At 40.7% G+C, this 19,572-nt stretch overlaps 1 protein-coding gene across 6 annotated transcripts in view; it reads right to left on the bottom strand.

The window, feature by feature from the left end:
- The window catches only part of CORO2B (coronin 2B), a 272,236-nt gene that overhangs the window by 20,254 nt on the left and 232,410 nt on the right, over positions 1 to 19,572 (bottom strand). For all 6 annotated transcript variants that reach the window (XM_056808810.1, XM_056808815.1, XM_056808799.1 and 3 more), the window contains 4 exons: positions 10,199 to 10,348; positions 6,221 to 6,385; positions 4,662 to 4,778; positions 880 to 984 (listed from right to left, as the gene is read on the bottom strand). In XM_056808810.1, coding sequence (XP_056664788.1) covers positions 880 to 984; positions 4,662 to 4,778; positions 6,221 to 6,385; positions 10,199 to 10,348 — 537 coding nt within the window. The remainder of the gene's footprint in view (positions 1 to 879; positions 985 to 4,661; positions 4,779 to 6,220; positions 6,386 to 10,198; positions 10,349 to 19,572) is intronic.

The following is a 19,572-nucleotide window of genomic DNA, read 5'->3' as shown; positions in this document are numbered from 1 at the left end:
ATCAAGGGGAGACCTTTTTGGTCTCCAGTAGTGGAGAGGAGACAAAAGGGACAACAGTGAATTGGGGAGAGCAGCTTTAGCTAAGGAGGGAAGGCAGAAGGGGGAGAAAATCTTCAAACCCCCTCTCCTCTCTCTGAACCAAACCGTTACATCTGCTGTCTTCCCTGTACCCTGCTTTGTGGGAAAAGGGGTTTCTCCTCTTCTTTCTCTCTCTCCATACCTCGGAGTCCAAGCCTCCTTTCCCCTCTAGATTAAATTTAAACAACCTAGAACTCAGGTTGGGGGCTATGGCTTAGAGAGAAACATTTGGAGATTTTTTACACAATGACAGAATGGGAGTTCATCTTTGAGGTGTGGCTTGAAGAGCACTAGGAAGTCCCCCTTGCTCCTGAGTCTCTCCTTCATCACTGTCCCTGAAATTCTACTTGAAATACCACTTCCTTTGGAGTAACTATTGCCCAGTCCAGGTCAGAATCTCACTGAGCTGTGACTGAGGAGCTACCTAGACTAAAAATACTTTCCTAAATCTTTCCCTGATGTCTGAATTCTGCTCCTTCTAGAAGATTCCTTTGGGTTAAGCATTGGCCTCTCAGGTAGGTCCTCTTTCAAATATAGCTCCTCTCCCCCAAGGAATATCCTAAGTCTTTGACAACACAGCATGAAGGAATTTATCAAGGAACAAAGGTGGGGGTGGGAGATGTTAGAAGTCTCAGTGGAGGACAATGCTTTAAAAGGAGATGGGTACCAGTGTGGCTAAAATACTGAAGACAAAATTTCATTGCTGGGGGAGGTTCCCATTTAGTAGCAGTCAATGAGGTCCTCAGTTCCTTCAGAATATTAAGTACGCCGTACTTATTGTGGCTTTCAACAGATATTTACCTTTCCTGCCAAATACAGCATGTGTGTGTCAGCATCATAGAAGGGAAACAGGAGTCCAGAAAGACCATCAATCTCTTCTTCAATGAGAGGCATGGCTAGGTCCTCCTGTACAGAAGTAGTCAGCATTAGCCAGTGCCCTAGATAGCCATGCACCCATCCATTAATCCATCTCTCTAGTCATTAATCCATCTATCCATCTGTTCAACAAACATTTATGCATGTATTATCACATCAATACACATACTAAATTAGGCATTAGGGAAAATACAAAATTTAGATGAGTCATATTCCCTGCCTTCAGAGAGCTTCCAGGTCAGGAGGCAGAAAAGTAACTAATGCACAATATTATAGGATTAGTCCATTAGAAAGCTTTAAAACAAAGTGCACTGGGACATCCAAGGAGGAAGGTCATTAACTGTGGGTCAAGCAGTGAAGAAGGGCTTCCTGGAGGAGGTGGTACACTGAAAACAACATAGAATCAAATGCTGCTGCTCAGCTTTCTGTGTTTCTCTCCCTTTATGACAGGATCAAAGAACTTGGTACTTGAAGGTATTATAGAGATCATCTTGTCTAGTTTCTTCACTTGACAGATGAGTAAACTGAGACTCAAATATAGAGGGCTATAGGAGGGGGAAGCTGGGTAGCTCATTGGACTGAGAGCCAGGCCTAGAGACGGGAGGTCCTAGGTTCAAATCTGGCCTCAGACACTTCCCAGCTGTGTGACTCTGGGCAAGTCACTTGACCCCCACTGTCTAGCCCTTACCACTCTTTTTTTTTTTAAATAAATAAACCCTTACTTTCGGTCTTGGAGTCAATACTGTGTATTGGCTCCAAGGAAGAAGAGTGGTAAGGGCTAGGCAATGGGGGTCAAGTGACTTGCCCAGGGTCACACAGCTGGGAAGTGTCTAAGGCCAGATTTGACCATACCACTCTTCTGCCTTGGAACCAATACACAGTACTGACTCTAAGACGGAAGGTAAGGGCTTAAAATAAATAAATAAATAAAAAATAGAGGGCTATAGGATATAGGACCAACTCTCCTATAAAAAGCTCCACTTGAATGAACTCTTTTAACCTTGCTCTTACCATGGAATGTGGTCATCTAGTCTAGCTCCCTCATTTGGCAATGAGGCAACCATAGGCAATTAGGTGACTTACCCAAGATCACACAGCTAATTAGTGAGCAGTGTTTAAAGAAGGAGTGCTGAACTTGGAGTCAAGAGAATTTTTGTATCTGACTCTTCATCAACCTCCATTTGGGGTTTTCTGGGCAAAGATTCTGAAGTGGTTTGGCATTTCTTTCTCCAGCTTGCTTTACAGATGAGGAAACAAGGCAAACTCACCCAAGTAACTTGCCCAAGTGTATGAAGTCAGATTTGAACTAGTGCTACCTATCTGCAATCAAGAAAGACCTGGGTTCAAAGGCCACCTCTGACACTTTCTACCCATCTCTATGTCTCATTTATAAAACAAGGACTAAATTACTTCACAGAGTTATCATGAGACTGCAGTGTGATAATGTATGTGAAGTATGTTGTACCCCTTAAAGTGCTACAAATATTCCAGTTCATGGCTTAGCAAGCACTAGAATTCAAGTTTCTTGACTCCAAGACTAGCCCTCTTACCATTCATTACACCGGATTCCACTTTGTTCCTCTGAGTCACCCCAAATTGCCCTATACTCAGCCTTTGTCATGCTCACCATGTTTTCCTGCTTTCCAGATCTCAGTAGGGCTCAGTGAAAGCCATAGCACACTCAGAGCCTTCCCCATTTGCCTCTAGGACCCAGTGATAAAAGGGGGTTTTGTGGGTGGCAGTGCAGGTTGTGGGCAGACAGAAATAAACAGTGTGTCTTCAAGAGCGTGAAAAATATGGCAGTGGAGTGAAAAATACTACACCAAAGTGGCAGACGATCTGAGTTCTAGTCCTTTCTCTTTCAAATGAGGGGTTTGGGCTAGATGACCTGATTGGTCCCTCCTTTCAAACATTCTTCTATACTCTATGAAATCATTAATGAGCTCTGTGAAATACATATAAAATAATAAATAAAATATATCTGGGGATGTATTTTAGCCACTCAGAACCTCAGTAGCCTTTTCTATGCTTATAATAACACTTTCAGGACCTTTGATTTCATCAGCACCCTTCTATGATCCAGTAGAGGGTTTTTGAGAGGGGCTGTGGCCTCCAACCAAGTTCCTCACCCCATGGCCATCACTTTAAAAAAAGATAATTTTTTTTCCTGCAATTACATAAAAAGCATTTTTTAACTACAAAATGGATATATCGTATCTTGCCTATCTGAAAGCAGGGGGTTGTCATCTGAGGTTCTTTCCACCCTCATTTTCCCTAGGTCTACTGGCTGATTTTTTGTAATGTTTGGTAAATGGGTCAACAATGCATAGCTTCAGGTTAATAGTGACAATGAATCATCTCCAACATTTTCTTTTGCCCAGATTTGGGAAATTTCCCTGCCTCTTCTTACCTCTACTTCTATTTTCTTCACCTCTCTTCCTTCCCATCCCTCCTCTCCCTCTATGACTGGATCAAAGAATCTAGTACTGGAAGGCACTATAAGGATCATTTTGTCTAACTTCCTCATTTGACAGATGAGTAAACTGAGGTGCAGAGCCTGCTGAAGGGTCACAAAATGAGTTAGTGGCTCATCCTGAACTCCTGAATCCCACCCTTTCTTCCCTCTAAAACACATTCTTTTATTTGTGTCCAGGCTTGGAAACTGGTTGATTTGGTTGACCCCTACTCACCCTTCAGGACATGAGGGATGGGAGATGCCAGTTTCCCAAATCCTTCAAGCCTTCATGAGGCCAACCAGCAGAACACATTAGAGCTACAGCTAGATGACTTTACACCTTAAAGGACTGTTGTTCCTGTGAAGAGGTAAGAGGACTATATTTTGGACTAAAAATGGAAGATCGGAGAGGCAGCAAGGTAGCTCAGCCTGGAAACAGAAAGTCCAGGGTTCAAATCTGGCTTCAAATACTTCTTAGCTGTGAGAGCCTGAGCAAGTCAATTGGCCATCTTGGCTAGTCCTTACCACTCTTCTGCCTTGGAACCAGTACACAGTTTTGATTCTAAGATGGATGATAAGGGTCTTAAAAAAAGAATGGAAGGATTTGGATCAAATAGAAATGTGCTCATTTTTATCTGATATCCCCAAGGGAATTTCTGAGCTAGCCATATCCTCTCACCTCTTGATTATTTGCCATTGGGTTGGTTCTTCAAAGCCTCCCATCTCTACTTAGTTTAGCCAAGATGGTGTTAGGTCTAGGTAAAGAGGTCATGAATAACAAGGCCTGAGTATGGGTCTATAATTACATAATATGTAATTACAAAGTCAAGCTGCTTTTTTCATTATTTACCATTTTGTAGCATTACTTCTTTCTTCATTTGGATTATTGTACATAATTGAGAACTGAATTATTCAGCTAGCATTGGATTCTTCATCCTTTGAGATGTGACCATTCCTTTCTGTTGTTTTATATTAGGAATATATGAGTCAGACATCTTATTCTGGCATAGCCTTCTTCCTCATTCTTCCTTGGACTTTCTCTACCAAATGGAACCCATTTCACAGAAGTGACTGCTGAGGCCCAGTTGATTCCAGACCATCCAACACTTCATCAGAAGCTCAAGTGCATACAGAACCCAGAAGTCTCCATTCTGAGCCTTGAACTCCATCCCTCCTTTCTCCCATTCAGAAAAAGAATGGGTGGGTAGGGGGATAGGAGGGAGAACCAAGAGGTCCAAAGGCACCCACTGACCTGGTCCCAGAGAGCAATTTGCCTGGTGTTCCATCTGGAAACGCCTGTGGTGAGGAGCTTCTTCATGTTGCCAAGGAATACCACCCGGTTTACTCTGTGATTCTTACAACTGGCCTCCTGAAAAGGAGCAGTGAAGTGAAGAGAAAGATGGAGCCAGGTTGAGTTACTCACTAAGAGTCTTGAGACCTCCCATCCCTTCTGGGCTGGTGGCTCTACAGTGGGTAGGGGAGTGAAAAAGGAGGTCATGTGCCCATGCAATCAGCCCAGAGTGTCCCCCTCCAACCAAGCACCCATGCCAAGTGGGTGGGATGGATCCGTCCCCTTCACATCCCATTTCTATGCCTTTCTGGAGCTCCCAAGATCATCAAATCAGAGACTGAGAGCTGGCCCTCTGAGCCTATCTAATCACATCTACTGATTTTACAGATGAGGAAACTGAGAACTAGAGAGATTAAATGACTTGCCCAAGGCCACACGGGAAGTTGGAGGCAAAAGCTGACTCCAATCCCAGGTCCTCTTTCACCAATCTGAGATCATTCCACTGTACCTTATTCCTATCTCTTCCTTTTATAGATGAGGAAACTGAGCCTCTTTTCCCTGACTTTTTCCTTTGCAATGTTCACTGAATTTAATAATTTAAATACTTATAAATAAAACAGAAAATAAAAATAAATATTTATAAATAAAATCATTTAAATATTTCAAAGATTTGTAATTAACTCATTATGAGTGTGCCCTCCACTGTAAAAAGGGATTCTTAATCCCTTGCTCTAAATTAACTGGGATGAGACGTCCTGGGTTCAAATCTCACCTCAGACACTTCCTAGCTATGTGACCCTGGGCAAGTCACCCATTGTCTAGCCATTATTGCTCTTCTGTCTTGGAACAAATACACAGTACTAATTCTAAGACAGAAGATAAGGGTTTTAAAAACAAAAAAGAGAGGTGGGGGAAAGGCTTCCTGGGGGGAGGCTAAGGAATATCTGTCCTAGCTCACATTCTTGGGGGTGATCTTGGCCATCCCACACACTGCTTATAGAACACAAGAAGGCATTTGTGTGGAGCTGAATCACTTAGTAGGTTCTCCACAGATATTTTCTGATTGAGTGGATAAAGGCTGCCAAAAATACTGCAGCATGCCAGGAAGGAAGCTAGCCTCTGAAGGCAATGTCTATACTAAGCCCTAAGAATTAGGCCAAAGAAATTCTGTTTAGGGAAATGAGGAAGTCAGGGCACACATGTGTGCATGTGTGTGTTTCTGTGTGTGTGTGAAAATGAAAAATCTATGCCATACTCATCTATAGGCTCACTTGTGGTTACATCCAACTAGTGTCCTCTCAACACCTGGGATTACTGACCAGTTAGACATATTCCAACCTAGAATGACTTGGAGGAAATCCCATCAGTCAAATGAGGACAAGAGTGTTAAGAAATCAGTCTTGGGAGAAGGGAAGGAGAATAGGGAAAAATCTCTTTGAGTTCACCCTCCTTTCTCCTGTACTCTTCCCACACTCTCGTAGGGTCAAGGAGATCATTTCCAGCTGGGCAGAGCTCAGCACCTGTAGTACTCGGCCGGAACGGGGCTCAATCACTCTCAGCTTCTTGTCTTTGCAGGTGGTGGAGAGCAGGCTGCCATCCGTGTTGAAGGACATGCAGAGGATCACATCTGTGTGACAGTCAATCATCTTCACAGGCTCCCCAATATCCAGGTTCCAGATGAGAACCTACAGGGTGTGATAAGGGAGACAGAGGGGAGTTAGGCCCCTGCCCCTGCTGATTTTGAGGAACCAAATGGCAATAATTATTATAATTATAGTAATGATAAAAAAAGAATACCTTGTGACACATGTAATAATATAACATCATTTTATACTTTCCAAAGTACCTTCACATCCATTATTTAATTTAATTTAATTCTCAAACCTCTTGTGACATAGGTGGGGAAGGTATTATTATCCCCATTTTGCAAATGGTAAAACTGAGACCTAGACAGGTTAATAGACTATAATTAGGGTCATAAAAGTAAGTTAGTGATGAAAATGGGAGAAGAAACCAGATCTCCTTATCTTAGTCTACTATTCTTTCTGTTATATGATTTCCTAGATCAGAAGTTCTTAACCAGGGATCCAGAGTTCTCCTAAGTCTATGGATAGATTTCAGGAGGATACATGAAGTTGGAGAGGGGCAATTATATATTTATATATTTTAATATATTACATATTTATTCTGCATAATTTATATATTATAAGTTATATCTTCTTACTGGCTTCTTTTATAGGCAGGCAGGCAGGAAGGAAAGATGGAAGGAAGGACAGATGGAAGTAAAGAAGCAAAAAGAAATAATTGAAGCATGGATGGAAATAGGTAAGGATAGAAGGAAGAATAGACAAAGAAAGGAAGAAAAGATGGAAGGAAGAATGGAAAGAAGGAAGAATAGAACAGAGCAATGAACAAAGGAAGGATGGATGGAAATAATGAAGGATGAATGGAAAGAAGGAAGGAAGGTTAGAACAGAGGAATGAACAAATGAAGGATGGATGGAAATAAAGAAGGATGGATGGAAAGAAGGAAAGAAGGAAGGAAGAAAACATTTATTAAACATTTATTACATGCCAGGCATTGTGCTAAGCACTCTACAAATATCTCATTTGATCCTCACAACCTTGAGAGGAAGATGCTATTTTTATCTCCATTTTTTAGTTGAGGAAACAAAGGCAAACAGAGGTTAAGTGATCTGTGTGGTCCTGAACAAAATCACTTAACCTCTGTTCAGAGTCACACAGCTGTTACGTGTCTAAGAGCGGATTTGAACTCAGATCCTCTTGACTGCAGGCCCGACACTCTACTCACTGGACACTCTACTCACTGTGCCACCTTGCTCTGATCTTACATATTTTATCTCGTGCCTTTAAAAATATTTTAATATTTAGAAATATTATTTTAAAAGAGAAAAAATTTAATATGTAAAAATATTCTGAGAAGTGGTCCATAAAATTCACTGCCAAAGGGGTCCATGATACAAAAAAGGTTAAGAACCTCTGCCCTAGATAGAAGCTCTACTTTGGTCAACTAAGTCGCATGGGATTGCAAACCTGGGTCAGAATTGTATTGAAAGGCTCCATATATTTAGGCACTGTATGGAAGAATCTCAGAGTGGAAAGGAACCTTAGAACTGGTCATGTCCAGCCCATGCTTACTTGAGAATCTCCTCTATAAAATCTCCCAGTGTTCATCCAGCTTTTGGTGGAAGACTTCCCAGGAAACACATTCCATGTTTGAAGAGTTCTAAGGGTTAGGAAGTGCTTCCTTACATGAAATCCATATCTACCTTTGCAACTCCCACCTTTTTTTCCCCCTGATACTGCCCTCTGAGGTTAAGAAGAAGTCTAGACCTCCTTCCCCTGAGTATCCTTGAAGACAGCTAGCCTGGTCCTTGCTTCCAAGCTTTCTTTCCCCTTGCCGAGCATCCCTTGTCTCCACAACTAAACCTTAAGGGGGCATAACCTTGTGACCTGTTTCCATCACACTTGGTAACATTTCCTCTAGACACCCCAGCCCATTAATACCTTTCCCAAAATGTTGCACTCAGAACTGCCTGAAATGCTGAGGCCTCAGCACAATGGGTATATTCCTTCCTTATTTCTTCTTATGCTGGGCAGGGAGGTGGCACAGTGGATAGAGTGCAGGACCTGGAGACGGGAAGACCTGAATTCAAATCTGGCTTCAGACCATTACTAGCTGTGTGACCCTGGGCAAGTCACCTAACCTGTTTCCCTCAGTTTCCTCGTCTATCAAATGAGTTGGAAAAGGAAATGGCAAACCATTCCAGTATCGTTGCTAAGTAAATCCCAAAAGAGGTCACAAAGAGTCAGATATAACCAAAAATGGCCCAAAACAACAACAATAACAAATTCCTGGATGCCAGACCTTTCTTAATATGACCCAGGATTTCATTTTCTGTTCTTGGCTTCTACGCTGGACTCACAGTCCACTAAATACCGTGCTCCTCTATTCCCTAATCTTTTTCAGAATAACTGCTTTCTGCCCATGCCTCTCTTATCTTGTGTTTGTAAAGTCAATATTTTTTTAGTCTCATGTACAGCTTTCCATTTATTCATATTGTAAAATATACCCTATTAGATTCTAGACTGTGACTTAGACCTTTTTGGATACTCTTCCTCCTCATCCAAAGTGTTAGTCAAGCCATCCTTTTTAATCCTTCTTTTCAACTTCTTGACTAGCTTCTCTTCTCCCCATCCCCAAAGGCTGTAGTTCCAGTACTCAAGAAACTCCAATGGTTCCCCATTTCCTCCAAGATCAAATGCAAAGTGCTCTGTTTGGCATGCAAAGCCCTTCATACATAATCTTGCCCCCTCCTACCCTTCCAGTCCTCTCGCCTTACTCCCTAACATGTACTCTTCAATCCAGTGCCACTGACTTCCTGGCTATTCCACAAAAAAGATACTCTGTTTCTGGGCTCCCGGCATTTTCTCTAGCTAGCCTCCATACCTGAAATGCTCTCCCTTCTCCTCATTTCTGAAGATTCAACTAAAATTTCACCGTCTACGGGAAATCCTTCTCAATCCCCCTTAATTCTAGTACCTTCGTTCTGTTAATTTTGCCCCCCCCCCCATATCCTGCATATAGTTTGTTTGTACCTATCTACTTGTTGGCTCCCCCATTAGATTGTGAGCTCCTAAAGGGCAGGAGCTCCTTTTTTTTCCCCTTTCTTTGTACCTCCAGCACTTAGCACGGTGCCTGGCACATAGAAGGAACTTAGTAAATGCTTTTTGACTTTCTGACATTGCCAGGCTTCTTAATGGAACAACTGATGACTGGTTCACAGGTACCACATTCTCCATACAGACCTACTCAACCAAGGAGTGTTTCCCATTCTCTTAAGAGGGAAAGAGGTTGTGCCAGGGCTGGGAATGGGGAAAAAAATCAACAAACAAAACCATTGTTGGGCACATGCTAGGTTTCCACTCCCTCCAGGTACTACTGAGAAGATTCTACTAGATTTGGTTCCAACTAGGAAAATCAACCCCCAAGTGGACATCTTCAAGGTAGCAGACCCAGATCCTAGTCCTGATCCTATCATTTAGTTAGCTGAAAGACCTTCGAAAATTATTATGCCCAGGGGCATCCAGGTGGCCCAGTGGATAGAGAGCCAGAACTGGAGACAAGAAAGAAGGATGTCCTGGTTCAAATCTGACCTCAGATACTTCCCATCTGTGTGACCTTGGGCAAGTCACTTAACTCCAACTGTCTAACCCTCTTCCACCTTAGAACCAAAACAGTATTGATTCTAAAATAGAAAAGTAAGAGCTTAAAAGAAAGGGAAAAAATTATTAAGCCTCTTCAGGACTTATTTTCCTTAACTAGAAAATGGGGATAGATGAGACCTGTACTATCTACTTCCCCAGGAAATTATGAAAATTATCTGAGAAAATGTATATGACAGGCTACAAAGCTTATAAGAAAAGACTTCCCCCACTCCTCACCAGTTCTAAGAAGGCCTCCCCCACCTTGCTCACCTTGTAGTCATATCCAGCACTGAAGAGGATGTTGTTGGTGGTTGGATGCCACTCCACAAGGCCCACCCTCCGACTATGTCCATAGAGTTCCAGGATGGCCTCTGTCATGTTCCGCTTCAAGCCACCCTCGGGGATTTCCCATATCCGTACCTGGAGAAGGATTGATGAAGGAAACAATCACTTATCAAGCATCTACTATGTACCAAGCCCTTTACAAATAATCACATTTAATCCTGATATCATTATTCCCATTTTACATTTGATACAACTGAGGCAGACAGAGATGTGAGCTGGTTCCATGGCTAGCAAGTGCCTGAAGCTGGACTTGATATCAGGTCTTTATGACTCCAAGCCATGCTCTATTTACTATGCCTCCTAGCCAACCCATTTTTGTTTTTATTGTATTCTTTTTTTTTAACCCTTACCTTCTACCTTGGAATCAATACTGTGTATTGGTTCCAAGGCAGAAGAGTAGTAAGGACTAGGCAATAGGGGCTAAGTGACTTGCCCAGGGTCACCCAGCTGGGAAGTGTCTGAGGCTAGATTTGAACCTAGGACCTCCCATCTCTAGACCTGGCTCTCAATCCAATGAGCTACCCAGCTGTCCCCTTTTATTGTATTCTTAATTTTAATTACATTTAGAAACAGTTTAATTTAATTCCATTTAAATGCACATTAAGTACATTTAACTTAATTAAGAAACAATTTTTAACATTTGTTTTCTGACATCTTGGGGTCCAAATTCTTTCTCTTCCTCTCTCTCTCTTCCAGACAGCAAGTAATCTGATATGTGTTCTACATGTACTATCATCCTAGCTACCTATTTTGAGGGAGACAAGGACCCATTATCTGCTGTGAGTGAGCAGTGGGTCTGACCCACTACTCACTCCTGAAAAGAAGAGAAACAATGCCCTGGCTAGAAGCAATGGGAGCTAGTGCAGCTGGTGCAGTGGGGTTCCAGGATCCAAAGACCTAAGTTCAAATCTTTCCTCTGAAGCATATTACTTGTGTGAACTTGGGCAAGTCACTTGTCATGTCACCCTGGGCCTCAGTTTCTTCATCTGTAAAAGGTAGATGGTTTCAATGGTCCCTTTCATCTCTAGCTCTCTGATTCTGTCAATGACTCCCTCAGCCTTGTTTCCTTCTCCCTCTACAACAAAACCCAATGGAAGTCATATTTGGTTTTTCAAACACATTCTCCTTTGCTATGAAGCTGGCCCAACACCATTGGCTGAGAATAATCTACTGCATGCAGAATTCTGGCCAGCAATCTCTGTTTGAGGGGGGATATTTTGAGGAGGGATGGAGTATGTCTGTGTGGAAGGGGAGGGGCAGATTGCAGATAAGGCTGGTAGAGGAAAGAGAAGAACTCATTCCAGGCCCTGATTAGTGTGGTCGAGGCTGCTTACTAGCTATGAATTCTTTTTCCACAAAGTTCTCAAAAAGTTATTTCACATAGGCTCCACAGCCTCTGCTGCCATTCAACAGGCTTTTGCTAAGCTTACCAAGTACCAGGCAGCCCAGCTAGGTGGCACAGTGGAAAGAGTGTCAGGCCTGAAGTCAGGGAGACTCATGTTCGTAAGTTCAAATCTGGCCTCAGACACTTACTAGCTATGAGACCCTGGGGGTAACCCTATTTGCCTCAGTTTCCTTGTCTATTAAATGAGCTGGAGAATGAAATGGTGAACCAGTCCAATATCCTTGCCAAGAAAATCCTGACCCTGGAAAATTCACTTAGCCCTCTTAGCCTCAGTTTTCTCATCTGTAAAATGGGAACACATCGGAGAAGGAAATGGCAAACCATTCCAGTATCTTTGCCAATAAAACTCCAAATTGGGTTACAAAGAGTCACACATGATTGAAAAAACAACTTAATACCAACAAAAGAACCAGGCTATGTGCTAAGCACTAGGAGTATAAAGGTTGTTTTTTCTTTAAAAAACAAAACAAAACAACCCCTTACTTTCTGTCTGAAAATTATTACATTAAAAAAAAAGTATTGGTTCCAAGGCAGAAGAGTGGTAAGGGCTAGGCAGTTTAAGTGTAAGTGTCTTGCCCAGGGTCACACAATGAGGAAGTGTCCGAGGTCAGAGTTGAACCTAGAATCTCCTGTCTCCAAGCCCAGCCTTCTATCCATTGTACCACCTAGCTGCCTCCGTAAAAAGATTAAAAAAAAAAAAAGCCCCTGACCACAAGGAACTTATATTCTAGAGGAAGAGACAATATGTCAATAATGAGTTAAATACAAGACACAAACAGAGAGCCAGAAGGTAACCTTAGAGGGGAAAGCTTGCTCAGATGGGATCATAGGATTTGAAGCTGAAATCACCTCAGAGATTATCTTGTTGAATCTCATTTTACAGATGAGGGAACTGGGGACCGGAACATTCAAGTCACTCTTCCAAGGTCACACAGCTAAATACAAATACAAAATGCCCCATGCTCCTCCTCCTGCCTCTCTTCTCTGAACCTGACCCTCCAGGGAGGGGGTCCTCGAACCCTGTACAGGCTGGTGGGCAAATTCGCATTACTAAAAACATCACTTTACATAGAAATCTGCAGACTAGTCCATTTTGTAAATGGAGAACTGCCTGTAACTATCATAGAGCCAGGATTCTTAACTCACTTCCTCGGGTCCCTCATTCCACCACACTGTGCCAGAATGAAATGGTATATGTGAGTTTTTAACAATTTAATTAATTTAGAATATTTTTCCATGGTTCCATGATTCATGTTCTTTCCTTCCCTTCTTCCCTCCCCCCTCCCGTAGCCAATGAGCAATTCCACTGGCTTTTACATGTATCATTGGATATGTGTGCATTTTGTCAGCCATCATGTCCTGTGTTTTACAAAGGCAAGAGGTGAGATGATAGTCTAATTGGGGGAAGAGTGCTAAATACATATGAACAAGATTTAGCAGTAAGAAAGTCACAGCTTGCCACACAAATCTGTCAACCATTTGCTTCTTCAGTGAACATTCACTATATGGCTACTCACACATAAGGCACAGTCTAACCAGGAGGAGCTACATAGTGTCTTTGTACCTGAGGCAGCTAGGTGGAGCAGGGGATAGAGCACCAGGCCTGGACATAGGAAGACCTGAGTTCAAATCCAGACTCAGACACTTCCTAGCTTTGTGACCCTGGGCAAGTCACAACCCTGTTTCTTTCAGTTCCCACATCTTCAAAATGAGCTAGAAAAGGAAATGGCAAACCACTACAGAATCTTTGTCAAGAAAATCTAAATGGGGTCACGAAGACTTGGACATGACTGAAAAAACAATACTACCTCCAGCAACTTTCTTTCTTAGCTTTTATAAAGTACTTTCTTTTTTAAATTTATTTTTATTCAAAGATATCTTATTTTCCCAATTAATAATACTTTTCAACATATGTTTTCCAAAACCAAACTACTCCCTCCCTCTACCTACTCAGATATGGTAAACAATTTGATCTGGGCCACACATATATTATCATCTTAGGCAACTTCCTAAGGCTTATTTACTACTAAAGTCATTGGTAAATTGGATCTGACTTGGTGAAGGGAGTTTCCGTACCAGGAACTCTCCTTGGCTGACAAAATCAGAGCTCCTTCAGATATCTCAACCAGAATAAAACCTTAATTAACTTGAACCTAATTAGAAACCCTCAATTTAATGGAAATATCTGCATCGTACGGCTTTTTAAAAATATATTTTTATTGATATCTTTTATTTTTATGTCACATGAAATGCCCTCTGTATCCGTTCTCTTCCCTGTCTCAGACAGCTATTTCATGGGAGAAAAAAAACAATCAATATATCCAAAATATTTACAATATATGCAATATCCCACACCTGTGAACTGTGCCTCCCTCCCCAGCCCACTTCTGCAAAGAAGTAGAAGGAGCATGCCTTCTCTTATCTCTTCTTTGGGGCCACATTTATTTTTGTAATTTTGTTTCATTTGCAGCTATTTTATGTTGTTGTTTTTGCTACTGTACTCACTGTGTATAGGATTTTTAAAATCTCTGTTTACTTCACTTTGTATCAGTTCATATAAGTTTTCCCGTGTATCTAAGCATCTATTGTGTTTATTTCTTACAGTAGAGTAATACTGTGCTCCATTACATTCATACAGAACAACATGTTTAACCATTCTCAATCTTTAGGTATTTTGTTCCTAGTTCTTTGCAACTGCAAAAAGTGCTGTTACATAAGGGCAGCTAGGTGGGTCAGTGGATAGAGAGCCAGGAAGCCCTGGGTTCAAATATGATCTCAGATACTTCCTAGGTGTGTGACCCCGGCCAAGTCACTTAACTTGCCTACCCCTTTAGAGCTCTTCTGTCTTGGAACCAATACCTAATATTAATTCTAAGATGGGAGGAAATGAGTTATTTTTAAGTACTGCTACATAAAATTTTGGTTATGAATGTAACTCTTCTTTTTATTGGTGTCCTGCCTGAGGTTCATACCTATCTACAAAATCTATGGATCAAAGAGTGTGAATATTTTAGCTATTTTGTTTGTATAATTTCAAATAGTTTTCCAAAATTGTTGTATTTGTTCAGAGCTTCAGCAACAGACACAGTATTTCTGTCTTTCCAAAACCTCTCCAACAATATTTCTTGTCTTTGCCAATTTACTGATGTGAAATAAACCTCAGGTTTGTTTTGATGTTCTTTTTTCTGATTAGTAGTATTATTAATATGAATTGACTATTCATATTAATAATAATTCTTATTAATAATAAGTATTGCAATTTTCTTCTTATTACCTTTCTTATTGTCTCATTCTCCTTTTGACAACTGCTCATTTCCTTTGTCCATTTTTCTACTGATGAAGGCCTTTTAGTTTTATACACTTCTCTTGTCTACGTATCTTGGATAATGTACCTTTACCTAAGAAATTTGATAAAAATGATTGCCTTCTGCTTTAAACTGCTTCCCTTTTAATCTTAGATGCATTAAGTGTGTTTGTGCTAAAGCTTTTCAGTTTCATTTAATCAAAATAATCTACTTTATTATTTGTAATTTTTCTTTATCCCTTATTAGCTTAAGAATTCATCTCCTACTCATCGCTGTGAAATGCATATAATCCATTTCCTTTCTAATTTTTTTAACCTATGATTTTTCAGATTTCAAGAACCCAATTTGAGGCCCTAAGTTAGCCCAAAATATTCTCATTCTTCTAATTATAAAAATTTCTTTATTATAAGCTTGAACATCACCAAACATTAATGTTTCAGAATACAAATAAAAAAGAAAAGAATTTATAGCAGAACTCTTCTGCATGCCGATGGCTCATCCTGAACTTTCTTCTGTTTTCTTATGTGTTTCCTTGATGCTCTTTTGTTTCTGTGGTAGGATTATATCACTACTGCTTAATGCTTCTCTCCAATAAGAACTCTCCATTTTCTTTTCTTTTCTTTTCTTTTTTTTTAATCTGTCCCTCCCATTATTCCCAGAAAATATCCCTACTATTGAGAGAAAAAAGGCAAATGACTATTCAATAAAGTGATCTTTGTGATTTTTCTTTCTTTTTAAGGTTGCTCAGGATTTTGTTTTAAAGAAATAGCAGACAAGTGTGAGCAATCAGATCAGAATCAAGAATCTCCTTCTCCCCATACCGTTCCAAGTAAAGTGTTTAGTGAGGCTTTTAAAATATGGCTGTGCTGATGGAGAATTCTGAAAAGAATAAACCCTACTTTGAACGCAGCTCCAGTATCAAAGTTGTGATTTTGATAGTCTCTGCTTACTAAAGGGAAATGCTTATCAAAAAAAAAAAAAGAGGCATGATCAGCTTTCCCTGAGCACTTTTTTAAAAAAAGAAACATGAACCATCTAAATCACCCCCACCAAAGCTGCTCTAAATTCCAAAAAGTCAAATAAAATTATAGTAAATTAAAGCCATGTTTAAAGGGAAGATCGATGGTTTTACAAAACTGCCAATGAAGAAACTTCCTCTATTGGTATGGATTGGTAACACTTCCTTTTTTAAAGTTAAATTAAATTAAAATTTAAAACCCGTACCATCTTCTATCTTAGTTTCAATTCTAAGAGAAAAGAGTGGCAAGGGCTAGGAAATTGGGCTTAAGTGGCCTGAGGTCTGAAACCAAATTTGAATCCAGGACTTCTAGAGGCCAATTCTGTTGCTCTGTCTACTATGCTACTTAGCTGCCCAGATTGGTAACACTTCTCCAGTTGATAGTCTCAGAGAGTTGTTTGAGGAGGCTCATAGGTTAGGTGACCTGCCCAAGACCACACAGGCAGCTTATGTTAGAGGGCTACTTGTCTCTGAAGTCTGTTCTCTAGTGAACTATTCTACCTCTCCAGTTTAAAAACATACCTACAGTTTATTACAGCTAACACAATACTCTTTAGCCTTTGATAAGTTACAATATAAATATAGATACTATAAGATAATATAATGCAATAGAACTGTTTGGTTTGGTTTTTTCTTTTTTTAATTGCACTTGATGTAAACTTGAGTACTATGCCAAATTCTCGAATCCAATTTTTTAGAATCTGGAGCATCATTTTATCATTTAAAATATTTACAAGAAGTCTATCTTGGCTTCTCTGTGATTGTTAGACATATCTTTGATTTATGTCATGCCGAGTCCCAGGTCAGGAACACAACGCTATAATGATAACATCTTTCCCATGGTAAAATAGACTCTCCTTTTCAAGTAGATTCCAGGAACATGAGAGTGGGTACATGATTGCATCGACCAATAAAGATCATGACTGTTGATGGCTTAATAGATAAATCTTGGGAAGGCAAAAAGAGGGTAAGTGATTTGGCAATGGTCCCCTAGTTTTAGGAAGTGTCAGAGACAGGATCTGAATCCAGATGGGCATCTGAATTCCTGATGGCCAGCTTGGTAGTGCAGTGGACTGAATCACTGGGTCTGAAGTCAAGAAGACATGAATTCAAATCCAGACTCAGACACTTACTAGCTGTGTAACTCTGAGCAAGTCACTTAATCCTGTTTGTGTTGGTTTCCTCATCTGTAAAATGAGCTGGAAAAGGAATTGGCAAACCATTTTATTGTCCCCCCCTCAAAAAAAAAAACAAAAACCCAAATGTGGTCATGAAGAATCAACTCAACAACTGCCTGATACCAAATCCAGCAACTCTATTCACTGCTCTAAGATGCTTCTCTTAAAATATGACTGTAAAAAGAGAGAACTAAATAAATGACTAAATAAATACCTAGAAGGTCAGAAGAAGAGGAGATCAGCATGGACTGGAGTAGCTTCATGAGGAGATGGGGTCTGAAAGAGCAGAATGGGGAGCAGAAAAGCCAGTTGGGGCAGAGTATGAGGACATTTTAAAAAGAAGAACAATGACAGAATAAAGGCACAGGAGATGCCATCTGCATTCATAGGACAGTGAGGAAGGAGCCTGGGCTGGTTAGGATGAAGAGTTCATTTGGGCAAATAACAGGAAATAAAGTTGGATACATAAAGTGATTGAACAGGGCTTTCAATAACAACTAGATTGAAGCAGAGATGAAGATTGACTGAAAGTTTCTCAGCTGGGGAATGACATCCTGTCTGAAATTATCTTAGCTAGCTGTACTTCTCTCATTATCTTCCATTCAGCAATAACATTATTGACAACATGTATTAAATTGCATATTTGGTGATCACTTTGCCCTTGCTAAAGTGCCTGCTCCTATCTTACTTTCCTGTGGACTTCCTCAGCTTTTCCTTGCTCATCATGGGACTCTAACACATGATAGATGAATGAATAATAAAAATTGGATTTTTGTTCAGTTTTTGTATAGATAAATGCAAAGCTTGTCTCATTACTGTCCTACTTGCTCAAATGGAAAAACTACTTGTTTCTCAAGTATTAAGAGTAATGGGGATGGGCCTGGGATGATTGGGTCTGCTTGGCTAGATTTTAGGAGATCCTTGAGGCCAAGGGTTATATTTTATTCTTTTCTATGTCTCCTGGCACAATGCCTTATGGATACTCTTTCAACATTCCTGCTGAACTCCCTTGGTTAGTGTAGATAAGGTTGGCCTGGGGTAGAATAAATAAGATTGGTCCTTCAGAGAGAGACAAAAGCAGGAACAAATAGGTTCCATGGGGCTGCTGTTACACATGGTGCTGCCCGAAGGTTACTCAGTTATTTTATCAATGGTGCAGATGACAAGAGGTTAAGGCAGTGGGTAAGATAATTGATCCTGGTCCAGCAGGCTGAGTAAGTCACTATGGTATCAGGTTAAGGGCAGAGGCCTAATCTTTATCCTAAAGCAGTACCTAGGCAGCTAAGAAATTGGCATCAAAGGGTTAAAGTTGGTAAATAGTTAAATGCCATCTTCTTCAGGAGATTTTTTTTTCAATTCCCCTAGATGCTAATGTCTTCCCCTCTAAGGTTACTTTCTATCTATTCTATGTCTTGCATATTAACTATTTAAATATATCAGAATGTAAGCTCCATGTAGGCAGAGACTGGTTTTGCTTTTTCTCTGTATTCCCAGTGCTTAGCCACATCATAAGTGCATTATGAGCTTAACGAATGCTGGTCGACTAATTGATAAAGTAGCAGAGCCCCTAGCACCTACCAGAAGAAGGAGAGGGTAAGAGATGATAAGGGCATTTTCAGAGAACTTCAATAAAAGCTGATCAAAAAGTATGGAGTAAATGAATACTAAGGCACTAAGGTACTAAGGTACTAAAGGCCAGGCACTGTTTTTATTTTATTATATTATTTTTTTTAACCCAATATTTGTACTGCTTCTAAGGCAGAAGAGCAGTAAGGGCTAGGCAATGGGGGTTAAGTGACTTGCCCAGGGTCACACAGCTGGGAAGTGTCTGAGGCCAGATTTGAGGAGTTCACCTTCTAAAGGGGAAGCTAACCTGTTAATGACTAGGTACATATTATAGATACAGCACAAGAGAGGGTATCTCAGAGTCTTTTGCTATCATCTAAGCAGAAGGGCTCAAATCTCACTGATCATTCCTGAACTACCTAGCCAGCCCCTCTGGACGTAAAAGCCCTTGGCTGGTACCTGCCTGGGCTCTGTCACTCTAATTTTTTAACTGTTGTTAGAGGTACCTTCCCCATACAGAGAGGAAACAAGGAATTAACAGGAGAGTCTCCTGACTCCTGCTGTTGCCCTACAAAAGCATGCTTTGGGTTATGGCCCCAGAAACTCTAACCACTTCCCACCAATCACCATTCTCTTAACATGGAAGGATGGATGGACACTGAATGGCAATAAACACTCTGACTGCCATCTACCTTTCTGGCTAATCTCCCAACCCACTGGTAACTGACATTTGGGTCCAGCTGAAGTATTCGGTCCCATTTTTCTCTTTGCCCTCTCTGGATCCTGAGTCTTGGCTCCTTGCCTTGCCCCCAATGAGCTTGCAGTCT

This window comes from Monodelphis domestica, chromosome 1, assembly GCF_027887165.1.
Source record: "Monodelphis domestica isolate mMonDom1 chromosome 1, mMonDom1.pri, whole genome shotgun sequence".
Taxonomy (NCBI): Eukaryota; Metazoa; Chordata; class Mammalia; order Didelphimorphia; family Didelphidae; genus Monodelphis; species Monodelphis domestica.
This window is presented reverse-complemented; position numbering and strand designations above follow the sequence as displayed.